Source organism: Macaca nemestrina, chromosome 4 (assembly GCF_043159975.1).
Source record: "Macaca nemestrina isolate mMacNem1 chromosome 4, mMacNem.hap1, whole genome shotgun sequence".
Lineage (NCBI taxonomy): Eukaryota > Metazoa > Chordata > Mammalia > Primates > Cercopithecidae > Macaca > Macaca nemestrina.
In genome coordinates, this window is record NC_092128.1 from 150,286,923 (window position 1) to 150,303,253 (window position 16,331).

Below are 16,331 nucleotides of genomic sequence, written 5' to 3' on the forward strand. Positions count from 1 at the left end.
TTTTGTGTGTCAGCCTTTTCCCTTATTTATTCTACATTTTGAGTCATGCTTAAGAAAAATTGTCCTGTATTTTCTAGCTCTCTGATCCACTTACAATTTATTCACAGGTAACTTTTTGAACTGCTAACCTGTGTAATTGAAGAGATCACAATACTGGAGTTATGTTTATGGAAATGAATACTAAATGGTTAGTGTCATTTTTACTGAATTTGTGTCTGAGTGTGTCCTTTTTTTGTTCTTCAGCATGAAGACTTTTTGCTTGCCCTGCAGATGAATGAAGAACAGTATCAAAAGGTAGTTTGAAATCTCACCTTGTTTATTCTGGGCATTTTCATGGGCTGTTTTCTCTTACCATGTTTTGTCAGCATTTTTGATGGCAAATTTGTTTTTGGATAACCTCCTGTTGATTTGCTGAGTTTGCAGTTCAGCCAAGTTATAGTCAGATACATGATCTAGTATAGTCACTCTTACACCACACTGAATCAGAATTGAAGGGGAGATAATAGATGTTCCCATTAAAAATCATTACCTGACGGTCATTAGATAGACTCATAAAGGAAAGTTTACATCTTAGATATCACTTTAAAGTTAAAAGAAAGAGATATGTCTAACCTCAGGGCAAGATGGGTTTCTGTATGGTGTCTGCTGCCCTCATACAGTGAGCTTTTCTTTATTTATTTATTTATTTTTTTTTTTTTCAAACGGAGTCTTGCTCTGCCACCAAGGCTGAAGCGCACTGCAACCTCTGCCTCCTGCGTTCAAGCGATTCTCCTGTCTCAGCCTCCCGAGTACCTGGAACTACAGGCATGTGCCACCATGTCCAGCTAATTTTTGCATTTTTAGTAGAGACGGGGTTTCACCATGTTGGCCAGGCTGTCTCAAACTCCTAACCTTAGATGATCCATCCATCTCAGCCTCCCAAAGTGCTGGGAACAGGTGTGAACCACTACACCTGGCTAGTGACCTTTTCTAATGTGGTATTAAGAATGGGCTGGTGGCCGGGCATCATGGCTCATGCCTGTAATCTCAGCACTTTGAGAGGCTGAGATGGGAGGATTGCTTGAGCCCAGGAGTTTGAGACCAACCTGCTCAACATAGCAACACCCCATTTCTAATAAAAATTAAAAATAAATAAAAGAATGGCACTGGATGCGGTGGCTCACACCTGTAATCCCAGCACTTTGGGAGGCCAGGGTGAGCAAATCACAAGGTCAGGGGTTCGAGACCAGCCTGGCCAACATGGTGAAACCCCATCTCTACTAAAAATACAAAAAATTAGCTGGGCGTAGTGGTGGGCGCTTGTAATTCCCCGCTACTCAGGAGGCTGAAGCAAGAGAATCGCTTGAACCTGGGAGGTGGAGGTTGCAGTGAGCCGAGATTGCGCCTCCAGCCTGGGCGATAGAGTGAGACTCTGTCTCAAAAAAAAAAAAAAAGAATGAGTTGGTGATTGGATCAGTTGCTGATTGGATCAGTTGCTGTGGTTAATAAAAGGAGTCAATAGCTTGGTACATTATTTGAGATTGCTGCTTTAATTAGCTTCAGTAGTCCCTTAAAATAAAGCTCAGACTTGGATACGACCAGTCCTTATGACAAGAACAAAATTCAACTTTTGAAAGCATTTTGGTTAATATCTCTTGTGTTCCTTATCCTTGCTTTTTATAATCACATTAGCATCTGAGTGCAGATGTTCTAGTCCCTTTGCACCATGGGATTGAATATGATAACTTTATACAAAGAATTACTCTAAAGAATACCAGACAAAACCCATGAAAACGTCGCTGTTTTAGGTATGGATTACTATTGTGCTAGTATCTTGAGCTGAATTTATATAGCACGAAACAACATATCATTGTTTTATGGCCTCTAAAATGGGTTGCTTTTTACCTCAGAATTTGTTTGGGGGGTGGGAGAGAGATGAGGATGGGAGACAAGGCTCTCCCTCTGCTTAAGTGCAGGACATTTCATGTGTGTTTCTTGACTGCCTGCAGGACGGCCAACTGATTGAGTGTCGCTGCTGCTATGGGGAATTTCCATTCGAGGAGCTGACGCAGTGTGCAGATGCTCACTTGTTCTGCAAAGAGTGTCTCATCAGATATGCCCAAGAGGCAGTCTTTGGATCTGGAAAGGTAAGAACTGTGTAATATGTCCCATGTATATAGGACACATTCCTGGAGTCTAAGGAGACCATGTTGATAGATAAGTGTAAGTGCCTCTTTCAGGGTGAGGTGGAATTTTGCTGATGTGCTTATGGGCATTACCTGTTGTGTGTGATTATGTGGGTTCTCTAAGCACAGCAGATTTCTTTTCAGGGAGCAGTAGAATTCTTCCACGCCCCCATGCCTAGCTGCAGAGGAGCACCGGCTTCACTCATCTTCTTATTCATAATCAGAGGGAAGCTTACCTCCGAAAGAGAGAACCTTGCAGCCTATTGGATTAAATATATGTTAAAATAACATAACTTACTTTGCACAAGATCATGTTTCTCTCTCCAAAGTCAGTTTCTCTGGACATCACCATAACAAACACAGTATAGGAATTTTACATTGTTTTACACCACTAAGTTTGTGGTATTTTGTTCCAGCAGCAATATAAAGTTAACACAGTGATTAAGAAGATGACTTTTTGCCTGGGCACAGTGGCTCATGCCTGTAATCCTAGCACTTTGGGAGGCCAAGACAGGTGGATTACCTGAGGTCAGGAGTTTGAGAACAGCCTGGCCAACATGGTGAAAACCCATCTCTGCTAAAAATACAAAAATTAGCCAGGTGTGGTGGTGGGTGCCTGTAATCCAGCTACTCATGAGGCTGAGTGAGCCAAGATCACACCACTGCACTCCAGCCTTGGTGATGGCGAGACTCTGTCTCAGAAAAATAAATAAATAAATAAAGTTTCTGTTTTTTCAAAGAGCATGACATTTGGAGTCAAGCAGAATGCATTGGGCCATGCCCCCCGTCAGCCATACAAGCTCTGTGATCTTGAGCACATTAAGTGCCTTAAACCTCAGTTTCTTCCTCTGTAAAATGGAAATAATCATAGTATTGTTTTGAAAGCTAAATGAGGTCATGAATTTAATAAACTTACTCTTTGACACATGGTAAATGCCTCATAAATTTTGGCTGTTTTTAAGATGTTGTCTTTTTCCATTTGTTTTCTTTGGTGTCTGTCTTTCATGTGGGATGCATTCCTCATGTCTGACACTTTTTGTTCATGTTAAAGAGCTGTTGGAAAGCAGTGTGAGTAGTGGGGCTTATAGAGCAGTGGGTTTGACTCTAGGTGCCTAGGAGCCAGTTAACTTTTATATTATGAACCTGAATGGCCCTTAAGTCTCTTCCCTGGGGTGATTCAGTCTGCCTCCTACCTCGTGTGTGTGAGTCCATTTTCCAATATTCTGAAACTGAGTGGGAGGAAGGGGCTGGAGAATTCTCTGTTCATTTTGCAGACTTCATTTCAGGCCCCCTCAGCTCTGCTCTTCTCTATGACTGGTTCCCAGGCCAGAGCCTTGTGGTCCAGCTGTTCAGATCTTCCTCATTTCTCTCAGAGTCAGCCAGTTCCTTCTGAAGGGGGTAGGAACTAGAGGCTCCACCCATCTCCCTGTTTTCAGTTTATTACTTTGAGTCCCCACCCCTCCCCACCACTCAGCTCTGCTTTCCAGAGGGTCTCCAGCTTTCTAATATCTGTAGAGGGGACCATCTTCTCCCCAGCATCTCCTTTTCAGACCCTAAGTTATGGGCTTCTCTCTCTGGTCTGCTAAGCCATTTACCCTTGCTCCACTTTCAATCTCTGTGGATTGTGATTTGGGCTGATAGAGGTCCTCTAGTGATATCAAAAATGTACTGGATTTTTGTTTCATGGTTTTTGTGATTTAATTGTGATTTCTCAGAGACGAACAGGCAGAGAGATCTTTGCTCTACTGTCTCAGGATCTATGTTTTTAACCACTGATGCTTTTTATTTTTCTACAAACGGTGTTGGTTTTTTTCTTTTTTGCCTGTTCGCCTTTTTCTAGTCGGAGCTCAGCTGCATGGAAGGCAGCTGCACGTGTTCGTTCCCAACCAGTGAGCTGGAGAAGGTGCTCCCCCAGACCATCCTATATAAGTACTATGAACGAAAAGCCGAGGAGGAGGTTGCAGCAGCCTACGCCGACGAGCTTGTCAGGTTTGTTCTCAGGCAGAGCGTGCCATCTGCCACCCCTTCCCCATTGTGAAAACTACCTGGGCACTTGCATCAGATGATGAAAATTGAGTATATCTTCCAGGTTTTTTGGCATTTCTTGCTGAGAAATAAGATTATCATTAATTTTACTTATTTATTTTTATTTTTTACACCTCAAAACCATTGAGTAACCAGTAATTCTATTAATGGAAAAATCTGCGGTTCAAACTTCTTCTTTTTATTTTTTGAGATGGAATCTCACTCTGTCACCCAGTTATGGAGTACTGGAGTGCAGTGGCACAATCTCAGCTCACTACAACCTCCGCCTCCCGAGTTCAATCTATTCTCATGCCTCAGTCTCCCAAGTAGCCTGGATTACAGGTGTGCGCCACCACGTCCAGCTTTTTTTTGTCTTTTTAGTAGAGACGGGGTTTTGCCATGTTGGCCAGGCTGGTCTCCAACTCCTGACCTCAAGTGATCCACCCACCTCGGCCTCCCAAAGTGCTGGGACTACAGGTGTGAGCCACTGCGCCTGGCCTGCAGCTCAAACTTCTGTCTACATATCTTGGCACCCCCGATCTTCTGGCCCGTAGATACAATCATGGTGCCCTGGGCTGGAGGGAAATCGGTATATGCAAGGAGTTCTCACTAAGATTAGGCTGTGTTTATTGAGTGGTTTATATTGAGTCAGGACTGCAAGTGGTGCTTATGTTTCCTGATAAGAGCCAGCACAAAGAAGAGGCTCAATCTGTGTTTTCAGGAAAACTAACAAGTATAAAGGGGATGTGAATGTCCAGCTCAAAACTCCATCTTCATATGAATAGCCACATGGAGCTGGAACCAAGTCAGTCTTTAATATTTGAAGTAATGTCACTTCTGCTGTTCTGACTGTAGGTGCCCCTCCTGTAGCTTTCCTGCTCTGTTGGACAGTGATGTGAAGAGGTTCAGCTGTCCTAATCCTCGCTGCCGAAAGGTAGGGAGGCAAATTTTTTTCTAGATGTATATTATGGTATTATGGGCTGCCCTCATGGCCCAGATACCTGCTGTTTACCTGACCGCTGATGTATAAGAAGGATTTGAGTGCTTTCCTTTCATAAGCAAATGAGGATGAGTACTTTGTGAGTAACGGTTGACATGGTTACTGAGATGGCAGCCACTCGTGCCACTCCAGTTACAAAGCTCTGGATTCCTGTTTTATATCATCTTCTTTAGGACAGATACTATAATGTAAAGTGGGAAGTGTTTAGTTTTTCTTTCACTGTGTCAACATTTTTCTTGCTTGCTCTCTTTACCACCTATGCTCACATACCCCCTGCTACCCCTCCCCGCACAAACACACACACCTTTTGCCATTTTCAAAGTCCAGATGACGCTTCTTTGATTAAAGAACTGGGCATCATAGTGGCATCTCCATCACATCTGGTAGGTTTTTCATTTGACTGTTCCTCCTCATAAGAACTGACTGTGTCAGGTGGGAACAGAGCTGTCTAGGCGCATTACTGTTGCAGATCTTTCTTCCCTTTAACTTGGCACCTACTCTGTGAACTAAGAGTGTCTTAAAATTTGTCAACTATTTAGAAGCCACTTAGAGTTTTTAGTGAATATTAGCATCCACCTAGACAAATACGTTCTAAGCCATTTTTCTAAAATTGGGTGATGAGAGTTGAACACTGCAATATCTTTGCCTTGGGGAAAGTAAAGAAATTAAGGTGGAGATTAGAAAAGGAAGAAGAAACTAAACTAATGGATCAAAACTTTATTTCTTTTGTTTTCAGCATTAATATTTCTGGCCATTTTATATGTTCGCACCCCAGGCTGTTGCTATAACAATTGTCCCAACAGTCGCTGGCATCTTGCAACTCTAAGAAAACAGAGTGCTAGGCCGGGCGCGGTGGCTCAAGCCTGTAATCCCAGCACTTTGGGAGGCTGAGACGGGCGGATCACAAGGTCAGGAGATCGAGACCATCCTGGCTAACACGGTGAAACCCTGTCTCTACTAAAAAATACAAAAAAACTAGCCGGGCGAGCTGGCGGGCTCCTGTAGTCCCAGCTACTCAGGAGGCTGAGGCAGGAGAATGGCGTAAACCCGGGAGGCAGAGCTTGCAGTGAGCTGAGATCCGGCTACTGCACTCCAGCCTGGGCAACAGAGCGAGACTCCGTCTCAAAAAACATTAAAAATAAAAATAAGAAAGCAGAGTGCTGGCCTCTCCCTATGTGCTTCCAGTGGGTCAGGTGCTGGACTGCCTGGGGAGGTGATGCCTGCACTAAGACACAGCAGATAGGGAGGAAGTAGCCAAAGGATGGAAAGGGTGGGGGTGGAGTGGAGATGGAGAAATGCCCAGGAGTGGCAGCAGTGTGGACGCTTACTGGTGCTAGGAGTGTGAAGGAGGCTCATAAGCTGAGCAGGGGCAGGCCCATGCAGCACACTGTCCTAAGGTGGGGAGAGGTAAAATATCAGGGAAGTCTACTTGCCTATTGAGTAGTCCAGGTGAGAAATGTATAGCACTATACCGCCTCTTGGGTCTTCGTGAGTTGCTTAGAAGGAGCTGGGAACTACATTTCCTGGTAAGGTTTCAAATAAGGTCTCCCAGTGAAAGTCCTTATGTACAATTGGGAAGGTCAAAGAAGAGGAGAGACCATTATTCTCTCAGGACATTTTTTTTTTTAAATTTTGAGACAGGGTCTCACTCTGTCATCCACGCTGGAGTGCAGTGGCATGATCTCAGCTCACTGCAACCTCCACCTCCTGGCTTCAAGCAGTTCTCCTGCCTCAGCCTCCCAAGTAGCTGGGATCACAGGCATGTGCCACCACGCCCATCCTGAAGACATTTAAAAGCAGCTGTATTTGTTGCCCAGTGGCTCATGCCTATAATCCCAGCACTTCGAGAGGCTGAGGCGGGCAGATCACTGAGGAGACCAGGAGTTCGAGACCAGCCTGAGCGACATAATGAGACACTGTCTTTAGAAAACAAATTTTAAAACTCAGCTGGAAGCGGTGGTGTGTGCCCATAGTCCTAGCTACTTAAGAGACTGAAGCAGGAGAATCAGTTGAGCCCAGGAGGTTGAGGCTGCAGTGAGCCATGATTGTGCCACTGCACTCCAGCCTGGACAACCGAGTAAGACCCTGTCTTTAAAAGAAAAGAGTCTAAAAAATAAAAGCCTGAGGACACAAATGAGTCTGGAACAGCATCTAGTGAGCGTCAACTTGGAATGTTGATGAGAGCTTCCCAGGGGCTCTTAACATCCCAAATAGGAACACCACATATATTTTAGTTTCTATCTGTGGGAGGAATATACATGGCCTGCTGAACTTAGAGGTAGCCATGTATCTTCTTGTGGCCAATGAAACATGTGAGTAGTTAGATCACTTGCAGAAAAAACCATAAAGGCATGTCATGTGGGATAATGTCAAGATGACAGAAGAGAAAGTCCCAGACCCTCTTTTTCCCATAGAGATACCAGTTCAACAACAATGGAAGGACCCTTTCTCTCTGTGAGAAATACAGAAACCAGTTGCATCAAAGACTGGGGAATTTGTGATGCTGGCTCTCCAGAGCTCCTCCCCCTGGCACAGCACCGTGTGATTGGGAGGGAACTCCCAACTCCTGGCATCTTTATGGGGAGGAAAAAGAAGACTGGAACATATATCTAATATTCAGACCTCTCAGGAGGCTGCTCAAGGTACAGGTTGGGGACCACTGAGGACAAATGGGATGGTGGAACTAGCACATACTGACTCCTCATTGCCCTCGCCCTGCTTCTCTTTGGAGGGAAGGAGTTGGAGCGTGAGTCCAACATTCTAGGTTTTCTGGAGCCCACCCAAGACTCTGGTTTCTTTCTCACTAGATGGAGCACTGATGGGACCTGGCATGGTCTAGGTCCCTGGGGGCTGCGGAGAACAAGAGAAAGCTAGGTGCTGGGTGGCTTGTACTGCCCCAGAGGACCCACAGTACAACAGGCACGGTCCAGTGTACCTAGAAGGCTGCTTTTTGGGTCCAGGGGAAGAGTAGAGCATGTGTCCAGCATTTGGAGTTCTCAAGGGGCTGCCCGAGGGACTGGCTTCTGTCTCACCCAACTCAGTGCTGGCAGAACCCAACGTACTCTAGATGCCTTGGAGCTGCTGAGGCCAAAAAAGAGCTGGGCAGCTTACAGCAGCTCCAGAGGGCCTGTGGTACCTCAGACAGGCACCAGAAGCAGCAAGAGCTTGCAAGCTCCTGAAAAAAGGAAAACAAAAGCCTGAGCACTTAGATTAGCCTACGATTTAGCAAAATCATCTCACAGGAAGCCTATTTTAGAATAAAAGTATGAGTATCTCATGTAATTTATTAAATACTGTACTAAAAGTGAAAAAGAGAATGATTGTATGGGTACTTGAATTACAGTTTCTACTGAATGTGTATCACTTTCATACCACAGTAAAGTCAAAAAGTGTAAATTAAACCATTGTTGGAGACCATCCATATATGCGCCCAGCATCGGTGCACCCAAATATGTGAAGCAAATATTGACAACCGAAGGGAAAAATAACACAAAAATAGTAGGAGATTGCAATACCTCACTTCCAATTATTGTTAGCACCACCAGGCAGAACATTAGTAAGGAAACAGCTGACTTGAATAAAATTATAGACCTAACAGACACATACAAAACATTCTAGCCAACAGGAACAGAAAACACATTTTCTCCTCTATTGCACATGGAACATTTTCTAGAATAGAAAATATTAGATCATAATACAGGTTTTAACAAATTTAAAATCAAAATCATACCAAGTATCTTTTCCAGCCACAAGGTGATAAACTTAGAAATCACAGACAGCAAGAAAATTCACAAAATATGAGAACTAAAGAACACACTGTCCAGGCATGGTGGCTCCCACCTGTCATCCTGGCACTGTGGGACACCGAGGCAGGTGGATCACGTGAATTCAGAAGTTCAAGACCAGCCTGGCCAACATGGCGAAGCTCTGTCTCTACTAAAAATACAAAAATTTAGCTGGGTATGGTTGTGTGCATCTGTAATCCCAGCTACTTGGGAGACTGAGACAGGAGAATCACTTGAACCAGGGAGGTGGAGGTTGCAGTTGCGATGAGCGGAGATTGTGCCACTGCACTCCAGCCTGGGTGACAGAGTGAGACTCTATCTCAAAAAAAAAAAAAAATACACACTGAAAAGCTTTTTTTTACTAAGATCAGAAACACAGCAAGGACATTACTCTCATTACTTCCATGCTACATAACACTGGAAGCCCTAGCTAGAGCAGTTTGGCAGGAAAAAGCAAAAGCGTCCATCTCCATGTAAGTTCACAGATAACATGATCTTATACGTAGAAAAATCTGCAGTTTCCACAAAAACCTTGTTAGAATTAATAAATTCAGCAAAGGTGCAGGATACAAAATCAGCACATAAAAATCAGTTGCGGCCGGGCGCGGTGGCTCAAGCCTGTAATCCCAGCACTTTGGGAGGCCGAGACGGGTGGATCACGAGGTCAGGAGATCGAGACCATCCTGGCTAACACGGTGAAACCCCGTCTCTACTAAAAAATACAAAAAACTAGCCGGGCGAGGTGGCGGGCTCCTGTAGTCCCAGCTATTCCGGAGGCTGAGGCAGGAGAATGGCGTGAACCCGGGAGGCGGAGCTTGCAGTGAGCTGAGATCCGGCCACTGCACTCCAGCCTGGGCGACAGAGCGAGACTCCGTCTCAAAAAAAAAAAAAAAAAAAAAAAATCAGTTGCATTTCTGTACACTAACAAACACTCCAAAAAGAGAAATTAAGAAAATCTAATTTATAATACATCAGAAAAGTTAGAATATTTACGAACAATTTAACCAAGGAGTAGGGAAAGACTTATACACTGAAAACTATAAAAAATCGCTGAAATAATTAAAGAAGACATAAATAAATGGAAAGACACGGCTAAAATGCATATAGAACCACAAAGGATCCCAAATATCCTAGACAGTCTTAAGAAAGAAGAACAAAGCTAGAGGCCTCACGCTTCATGACTTCAAAACATTACAAATTTACAGTAATTTAAACAGGCAGACATGTAGACCAATGGAACATAATACAGTGCTCACATAATACAGTGCACACATTTATGATGAGCTGATCCTCAACAAGGGTGCAAAGAACACACACTGGGGGAAAAGGTAGTCTTTGATAAATGGTGCGCTGTAAACGGAATATCCACGTGCAAAGGAATGAAATTAGACCCTGATACCATATCTCATACCGTAACACAAAAATCAACTTTTTAAATGGATTAAAGATTTAAATGTAAGACCTGAAACTATAAAAACTAGAAGCAAACATAGCTGGAAAGCTTCATGACATCAGTCTTGGCAATGATTTCCTGAGTTTAGTACCAAAAACAGGGTAACGAGCAAAAAATAGGCAAGTGAGACTACTAAAATGCTTTCAGTAAAGGAAACCATCAACAGAGTGAAAAGGCAGCCTATGGAAAGGAATTGAAATCCTTTGAGAAGGGATCTCAGCATGTTCCTATGTTCATTGCAGCATTGTGCACAGTAGCCACGAGATGGAAGCAACTTACTGACATGTTCAACAGATGAATGATTAAAATGTGGTATATTATGCAGCCTTTGAAAAGAAACTCCTGGCACATACTACAACACAGATAAACCTTGAGGACATTGTGCTCAGTGCAATTAGCCAGTCACAGAAGGACAAATACTGCACAATTCTACTTAAATGCAGGATCTAAAGTAGTCAGACTTATAGAAGCACAAAGTAGAACCCTGGGTGCCAGAGGCTGGGAGAAGGCGGCAAAGTGGAGAGTCTCTGTGCAGTGGAGAGTTTCGGTCATGCAAGATGAAGTTGTTTAGAGATCAACTGTAGAAAATTTTGCTAATAGATCCTATACACTTAAAAATGTGTTAATTGGGTAGATTTGGTATCGTGTTTTTACCACACTTTTTTTTTTTTTTTTTTTTTTTTTTTTTTTTTTTTTTTGAGATGGAGTATCGCTCTGTCGCCCGGGCTGGAGTAAAATGGTGCAATCCTGGCTCACTGCAACCTCCACCTCCCGGGTTCAAGTGACTCTCCTGCCTCAGCCTCCTGAATAGCTGGGACTACAGGCACCTGCTGCCATGCCCGGCTAATTTTTTGTATTTTTAGTAGAGATGGGGTTTCACCGTGTTAGCCAGGATGGTCTCGATCTCCTGACCTGATGATCCTCTGCCTGCTTCGGCCTCTCAAAGTGGTGTTGGGTTGGGTTGAGTTGTGTTGTGTTGTGTTTTTGTTGAGATGGAGTTTCACTCTTGTTGCCCAGGCTGGAGTGCAGTGGCATGATCTTAGCTCACCGCAACCTCTGCCTCCCAGGTTCAAGCAATTCTCCTGCCCCAGCCTACTGAATAGCTGGGATTACAGGCATGCACCACCACGTCTGGCTAATTTTGTACTTTTAGTAGAGACGGGGTTTCTCCGTGTTGGTCAGGCTGGTCTCGAACTCCTGACCTCAGGTGATCTGCCTGCCTCGGCCTCCCAAAGTGCTGGGATTACAGGGTGAGCCACCGCACCCAGCCTACTGCGGTTTTTTTTAAAAGGGCATATGGTTCATTTTATTTTCCCTCTGCCAAAAGGGATATGCAACATGAGTGAGAAGAAAGTCTCTGTTTTGAGCTACTGAGGTTTGAGTTTGTTCCAGCAGCATAACCTAGCACATCCTAATGGATAAAGATCCTAACGACCATAACTGCCCTTGGAGGTGGAGAACAGGGGCGGATTTGAGACGTAGAGGATTAGAAGGTGATGTGCTGCATGTAAAGGTGGGGAGAAGGCCAGAGGCCTCACAGGTTTGTCTGGTGTAGGCCACTATGTAGTTGATGATGCTGTTTACAAAACCGGAAATGGAATCCAAAAGATTCAGGAGGGAAGGTTACTCTTGTTTCAGACATGTTAAGATTTTAGGGGAGACATCCAATATGTATGTGTTTTTACAATTCCTGGCACATAATAGGTGCTCCATAAATCGGTGACCCTAGATCAGTGACTAGATCTAGGCTAGAAGAAGAATTTGGAGTCTGAAATGAGCAGCAAAAGGAGGAAAGAGGTGGAGGGCAAGGTGCCCATCAGGGAAATTATTAGCTTTGAAATGCTGGGCCATGCTAAGTTTAAAGTATGTCTTTTCATTTATTCACATCTTTTTATACCCCTCAGCAATGTTTTGCAGTGGAGAGAATGTGTGTTATGATTACATGATCGATTACAATATGCTTCAGAACTTGACTTTCACCTACGGATAATAGCATTCACATTTTAGTTTCTAACGTTAGGGTAAGGGTTATGTGTTTGGCCCATTATGGAAAGTAAAGTGAAAAATGTGATCACATGGGGACCTGAGGCAGTGACAGCCTGGTGGAGCTGGCTCAGTGACTACCAGCGGAATGAGAGAAGTCCCACCTTGTCCTTTGGATGAGGAGTTGTTTATGCCTAAATCTTGTCCTTATTTGTGGGCTGTGGAACGAGTTGCCACTAGGTGGCACTGATGCTCCGTGAGGAAAGGGTTTTCTTCCTCATGGGTGTTTGAAAAGTGTGTGTCAGCAAAACCCTGTTTTGTAAGCAGAATTGACACAGTTCTTTTAGGCTCAGGTACTAAAGCAAACCACTATATGCATTTAGACTTCATCTAAGATGTCCATGTTATTAACGCATACACTTTTACCTTTCTTAATTGTGCAAATTCTCCTTATGCCATTCTTTGTAGCAAGATGGCTAAAGCATTCGCTAATCTTTGAGGATTCCCAATATTTAAGAAATGAGCCACAGGCTAATTTTGATCCGTGTGAGAGTAAGGGCACCTGCTTTCTCATTGCAATGTATTTGCCAGTAATATAAATTCCAGTTCGCTTTTCAGAAACTTGTCGTTCTGAAATGAGGCGTTTATATTAATGTGCTCTCTGGAGGAGGATTTGAATGGCTGGAATCATTCCTCTGGAATCCCTGAAGAATAAGACACTGTATCTTTGATGAAATGGAGAGAGTCTTTGTTTCATTGATATGATGGAATGCTTTTGTCAAGGCTCTCAGCTCCCTTGTGTGTTCTCAGATAATTCATTAGTTTGTTTTCAGCGTGCTGCTTTTAGAAATGAATTGGGTATATTTGGTGTGGGACTGAAGACTGTTACATAAAAGGAGATTTGAAAGTGATGCTTCTGGAGTATATATTCTTAGAGTCAGAAGTTTCACTGTTGAGTCTTTTCTGCCTTGCCACAGTCATAACTTTGCTTTATAAACTCACAGGTATGTAAGTCAAGTTTTCCAGAAACTTAGGGCCACGAGGCGGAGGTTTAGGCCCACTCATGAAGCAAGTGCTAAGGATGAGAGACCATCAGGTGGTGAGAGTTTAATCAGAGTAACTGAAGAACATCTGGTGTGGAGTCTTTTCGTGGAAACTGCGAATGTGTGTGTGGTTGTGTAACAACCCATCTTTTCCCAGTGTCACTTGTATTTATTTATCCTTTCTTACCTGCCAACTTCCTTCCCTGCTTATGTTTTTCTGCCCTTTCCAGGCCCCATCGTATTCTTTGTAGCATTTGCTGTTATTAGCTTTACAGCCATGAAGTACAACCAAAATTCACATCTGCAATGAACCAGTTTGTTGGTTAAAAAACAGGCATCTGCAGCCACCTACAGTAGCTGCATGGCTGCGTGAAGAAAATGTAAATGAGTGTGGACCAGCTATCAGTGCCAGGGCAGTTCCAGCTGTGATGGCGGGTGGTTGGCACTTATTAACAGCACTCTAATTTGGGGCCCAGCCAGTCAGCTGACTCCTGTGCTGAGCACAGGCCTTTACATTTATCTAGAGATGAATGAAGCTTGGGCCACTTGTTCCTACTATCAGGGAAGACCTTTATTCAGGAAGTAGCGTTGACAGGAACCAAATGTCTGGGTAACAAAAGGATTTTTAAGCCCACAAATGAGGACTCATTTACTAGAGTGGAAGTCCATGCTGCATAATGTGAGTCAAATATGAAGGAGGGTGGTGTGAGAATTCCTCATCATGGAATGTGACCTGCCCTTGCTCCTCCGAGGTGAGTCACTTCCTTCAGAGCTCAACATGAGTCGCTCTGAAGAGCTTCAGGTTCAGGCCACAGAAGGACTCTCCCTTACAGGTATATCATGTAGGGTGCCCGACAGAGCTCTCAGCTCATGTTGGTCCCCACAGCAGCCCTACAAAATAGACACTGGTTTAAAGTCAGGTAACGGTAAATGGCAGAGCTGAGAACCCAAAGGGAAGCCTCCCGGCCTTAAAACAGCCTCAGAGTGGGTCACAGACACCGTCCCTGTGAGCCTCCCTTCCATCAAGTACTGAGCAGGGCTGGCGTCATAGCAAGGCGGCTTCAGGATTTTTAACTCTACTTGTGTCTGAGTACTTTTGTCAGTTTTCACTTTCTAAAATTTCACTTTTTAAAATTTGAAAGCATAGTGAATCTATTCACAGACTTCTTGATCCTGGGAAGATTTTGGTTAATTACACACGCAAGCACATCCTCTTCCCTTACCTGCTATTGAAGCACAGTAAATACAGTATAGAGTAAATGTGTTTGTGAGATTCTTTTAAAGAAGAAAAATAATAAAAGGCAAATGTTGCTTGCCTCTCTTCCCACCCTGCCTTCCCATTAAGAGTCAAATACCATGCTTGCTGTTTCAGTGATTATTCAGAAGGGAGAGAGCTGACAACCCGAAATAGGGAAAGGTAAGAATACGTATGCATTAAACCAAAACGCCAATATGAACAAAAACTTTATTTTTGTTTCTGCTTGACTCTACGGAAATAGTTTTTTCCCCTGTATTCCAGCTCCTTTATCCCTCATGTCAGACGCTAATGGTAGAAGCACCTGCCTCTCCCCTTGGCCTGCCTTGGAGGAGGCTGGGAGCTGTGAGTGGACACGGCCTATGCTGCCACTCCCACTCCCTCTGCAGGGCTGCTGCAGCCCCTCAGGTTTCTCCCCTCGAAATGCTGACCCCCCGGCAGGTGGTAGAGCCCACACCCACCTGCATTTCAGAGCCAAGGAAGTCTAGAGTCAGCATGGGCTCCGAGGACCCAGCAGCGACCTGGGGCCTCAGGTATTGCCGACCTCCCTGATCCTTAGGAAATGGGCCTGGCTTTTCCTTGTCCCAGACAACATCCTGGGGCTCCCTTCTGGTCCTGAGTTGTCTTTGTGGGTTAGTGTTTCCACCTTCTCAGGAGACCAATCACAAACCTCCTGTTCCATTCATATGAAGAGGCATTGTTTGGGACACGGCTTTAGCTGGGCTTTCATAGTAAGTTTTCTGTTTCAAGAATTCTTTTGAAGTCCTTATGTGAGAAGTGTTCATTGATGTGCAGCTCTGCACAGCACTGGGTGCTGTGAGGCCATGAGTAGCAGGGAAATGCGTGACTTTTGCTGCATCACAGTGAGGGAAACAGTATAGCTCAGTGGCTAGGACAAGGGATTTTGACATTAAACTCACTTATGCTTTAACTCTATCTCCTCCGCTCACTAGCTTTGTGACCTGGGGTGAATACTTGATCTCTCTAAGCCACATTTCCTTTCCCTGTACAATAAGAATGGTTGCACCTACTTCGCAGAGCTTGTGTGAAAAACCAATGGAAACAGCATGGGTGAAGCGCCAAGTCCAGTGCCTGGCACTTTGTGTCACGAAGTAGTAGCTGCCCAGTGGGGACGGTGTGTGCAGATGTGCAGCCTCAGGTGATGAACGGAGATCCTAGAAAGGAGGAACTGCCTCCAATTTTGTCAACCTGCTTCCACAAGAGCATGGAGTTCCCCTAAAGTGGGCCGGTGGAAAATCCCATTGGGGAGCAGAAGATGACTCATCACTCACCACTCAGCTCATTTCTACCAGCTCCCCAGTGTCCTGCCATGTAAAGGGGCTAGATTTTTCCAGCTGATATTTTTGCTAACCAATACATTCTATAAGAAATGACAGTTCTCCTTTAGTCCATGTTGTTCAAGTTCAGAGAAAGGCCCTGTGCAACCTGGGCAGAGCCACGTGCTGGGGGAGGCTGTCGTGGGTTTGCTCCCACTCTCAGGGTATGCATTCTCGGTCCGCAGCACTGCTGTGCCCCTCCTCTCAGGTTTCATGTTGATTTCTTATTCGTACCCAGAAGATTTGGAATCTCAAGGTTGACATTCAAAAGAAATGGGTATAGGA

General features: G+C 44.4%; 1 protein-coding gene across 5 annotated transcripts in view; it reads left to right on the forward strand.

The window, feature by feature from the left end:
- The window catches only part of LOC105497363 (E3 ubiquitin-protein ligase RNF216), a 164,978-nt gene that overhangs the window by 62,377 nt on the left and 86,270 nt on the right, over positions 1–16,331 (forward strand). For 4 of the 5 annotated variants that reach the window (XM_011768359.3, XM_011768360.2, XM_071095354.1 and 1 more), the window contains 4 exons: positions 244–294; positions 1,989–2,126; positions 4,006–4,154; positions 5,046–5,124. In XM_011768359.3, coding sequence (XP_011766661.1) covers positions 244–294; positions 1,989–2,126; positions 4,006–4,154; positions 5,046–5,124 — 417 coding nt within the window. Of the gene's footprint in view, positions 1–243; positions 295–1,988; positions 2,127–4,005; positions 4,155–5,045; positions 5,125–7,604; positions 9,601–16,331 lie in introns of those variants that run through there. The other variant, XM_071095356.1, reaches the window with a different exon arrangement.